This window comes from Chaetura pelagica, unplaced genomic scaffold, assembly GCF_000747805.2.
Source record: "Chaetura pelagica isolate M959 unplaced genomic scaffold, ChaPel_1.0 scaffold159, whole genome shotgun sequence".
Taxonomy (NCBI): Eukaryota; Metazoa; Chordata; class Aves; order Apodiformes; family Apodidae; genus Chaetura; species Chaetura pelagica.
The window spans coordinates 4,806,693-4,810,021 of NW_009954555.1; the positions used below are offsets into that span (position 1 = coordinate 4,806,693).

Consider the following 3,329-nt stretch of genomic DNA (forward strand, 5'->3'; position numbering starts at 1 on the left):
AGGAATGCAATAATGCACAGATTCCTGAGCAGAGGGCTTAGTTTCTTGTTGTGTCCTGTGGGGAATTGCAGGGAAAGCACCTGATACTTCAAACAGCTTCGTTCGACTGAAACTGGGGTGCCTGTTATGTGACTTGTGCTGGAAGGGGAAATTGTTGCTGTTCTTATAGCTGCTTATTAGTGAGTTAATCTGGAAAGCAGAAACTGCCTCTAGCAGCATGGCTGGTCGACCCTGCTGGTCAAAGGATTGGCACATTTCTTCTTCATGCACTCGATTAACGAGCTCAAGAAATGAGTGACTACTCAGGAGTTTCTGTTTCAGAGAATCTCCCCAAGAGGGACACGCAGAGTGAAAGATTGGTTTCAGAGGTGGCATTACATGGGCTCAGAGATAATCCACAAGCTTTGAGGAGAACATGTGAAATGGTGTCACAAAAGCTTTCCCACAACTTGACATAAAAGACTCCGAGCTCAACAGCTGCTGCTCTGTACGAAAAGAAGGGAGCCTATTCAAGAGCAGGACAATAGGAATGGAAAGGCAGATCCTGGAAAAGGTCATTTAAGCCTTACCTGGTCTTGGAAATAATGAGTTGCAGAGTGGGAGAGAAATGTGCCCATGTGTATTCACATGAAAAGATATGTGACCACACAAGTATATATTAATATATACATGAAGACACACACATATATTAATGTGTATTTGTGTTACTGTGCAAACAGCATTTACTTACTTCCCTGTATTTTTCAGTAAGAAATCCCCAAACATAAGCCCTGACATTACTTGACAGTAATTTATCTGATTATTATTATTCCTATATTGAGTCCTAAGGACGGAGATACTGATGCTCACAGAGAAGTGTGTTGACCTGAATAGGTCACATCGCACGTTTAGAATAAATCTGGGACCACAACACGTGGTTCTAGGTGTGTGGTTAATGCTGCTAGTCATTTTATATAATAGTAATTCTGGTAATTTTGTGGGCTGTGTGAATTTCTTCTGCATTCAGTTTTCGTTTATACATAGATTAAATGAAAATAATTAGAGTAAAACATATTCTAGGGAAGAAGTGAGAAAAGTAGCATGTGGACTGAATTGATCGCAAAACACTATGAGATCCATCTCCTCCTGGATTTATCTTGCAGGTATTTGAAAACAGAAACATAAAGTATTTGTGACATGGCTTGAGAGTGCTCTAAAGAGGTGCATAAAATATCAAGGGTAGAGATCAAACACTAAAACAGAGAAAGTTTCCAGTAACTGTGTGTACTTACAATTAAATGAGTTTATTTGCATTAAGCCAAACTGGAAAAACATATTTTCTGTTTCACGTGGGCAAAACTGGTGCCACAGTCACCTGAGGGAGAGCGACTGGCTCTGGCTTACTGAGAAAACAGAGCAAATGGATTGAAAGAAATGCAGCTTTTGATCTCAGAAACCCAGAAAGCGTGCATGTGCATTTGTGCGTGGTTCAGCATGTGCCTCGGTGCATCCCGGAGAGGAGCAGCCCCAGGCAGGAGAGGAGCAGCCCCAGGCAGCAGTTGATTTCCCGCCATCGGCAGCTGACCTCCTCCTTCCTCACACATCAGAACCCGGGGCTGCCTCTGGAATGCTATTGATCCGCGGCATTAGTCAGCAGCCTTTTCCCATTGAAGGCCGGCCGTTTTCCAGCTTCTTACACGTAATTCTGATCCCAGCCTTTCACGTAGCACACACTCCCCACCTGCTCATCTGGGAGAAGGTCATTATCCCCAGGCTATTCACTGGCAATGGAGCATGCAAGAATAGATGCTTCTCCTATTGTGCTGCCTATCTCCGGGATTGGCTGTGGAGTGTGGGAAACTCCACCAAGCTGGAGACCCACAGACTCTCAGCGAGGCTGTATAGTATAAATATCAGGCAGAGGCAGCTTCCAGCAACACGTTTCTCCTGGACTTCCAGTCTGAGACCTTCCTTCCCCAGGACAGATGGCTCCCAGCACTGTGTTCATGGAGCCCAACAACCTGCTGTCACCAAAGGAGAAAAACAAAGTAAGTCCAGGCACAGCAAGGCAGCATCTAGCCACACTCAGCAGTGCTCATAGCAGTCTGCACCAGCTGAGAAATTGTCCATATGGTTTAGGAACAGTGATGGGCAACAACCAGTCCTGTGACATGGCAGAGAGGAGCAGAGAATAATGGATCTCTTTTCCTTTGCTTTTTACAGCTGAGGAAGCCGGTGGTGGAGAAACTGCGCCGCGACCGGATTAACAGCAGCATCGAGCAGCTGAAACTGCTGCTGGAGAAGGAATTTCAGAGACACCAGCCCAACTCCAAGCTAGAGAAAGCTGACATCCTGGAGATGACTGTCAGCTACCTGAAGCAGCAGAGCCAGCTGCAGATGAAAAGTGAGTATTGAGTTTTCTTTCAGTCTGTACCTTACTGCAAATCTGTAAGTTTTATGAATCTTTAGCCATAAACAGTTGCTCTAAACTATTCTTTCTTCTCCCTTCTCTAGTTGCTGGATCCTTCCACAAAAGTTCTCAGTTTGACTTCAGAGAGGGCTATTCTAGGTGTTTGCAAGAAGCTTTTAATTTCCTCTCTCTTCATAAAGTCCGAACTGAAACACAGACCAAACTTCTAAGCCACTTCCAGAAGAGCCAGTCACCTGCCATGGAGGTCGTCTATTCCCCGGGGACCCCCAGCACCCTGAAACAAGCATCTCCGAAAGTCACCAGCACTCTCTGGAGGCCCTGGTAGTCAGAGGGGTCCTTCTTCCACGGACCTTTGCCTTTCCCAGTCCAGAGGAAGGGTCTGACTGCATCTGGTAGTCCAGCTCTGATCCTCTTTGCTGTAGGAAATTTTATTTCCCCATGTATTTTATTTATGTGTGAAAAGAATGGCATGCTTTTGACTTTTATGGGATCCTTTGGCAAAAGTTGAGGCATTCTGTTGAGTGGTATGGAAGCTGTGTGGTAACAGCACGCTGCCCAGTCAGGGGGCGAGTGGCTTCAAAATGAAGGAGGGTGTTTTTGTAAAGGTTACTGTTGTGACAGGAATTGCTGTAGGAGAGGTTTCTCTAACATTGCTGGTAAGAGCTATCAGCTTTGCTCTGGCTTGACTAGCAACTCCTGTCTGCTCAGTCACCCCGGAGGATAAATTTACTGCCCTTTGGTCCATTCACACTTGATTAAAATCAGTGTCCCTCTGCTTGTAACTTATACAGCATCAAATCTGGGTTTGGTTTGGTTTTGGAATTTTCCCCAGTCGCCCTTTCATAGTCCTAGTATATAAAGTGTGGCAGATGAACAGAAGCTAGGAAACTATGTGGAATATTTCTACTATTTTGCTGCT

General features: G+C 45.1%; 1 protein-coding gene across 1 annotated transcript; it reads left to right on the forward strand.

Annotated features, from left to right (window-relative positions):
* Window positions 1–1,964: 1,964 nt before the first annotated feature.
* On the forward strand, window positions 1,965–2,735 carry LOC104395496 (transcription factor HES-5-like). Its single transcript, XM_010005203.1, has 3 exons — window positions 1,965–2,027; window positions 2,203–2,383; window positions 2,494–2,735. The coding sequence occupies exons 1-3, from the start codon at window positions 1,965–1,967 to the stop codon at window positions 2,733–2,735; spliced, it is 486 nt and encodes a 161-aa protein (XP_010003505.1).
* The last annotated feature ends 594 nt before the right edge of the window (window positions 2,736–3,329 follow it).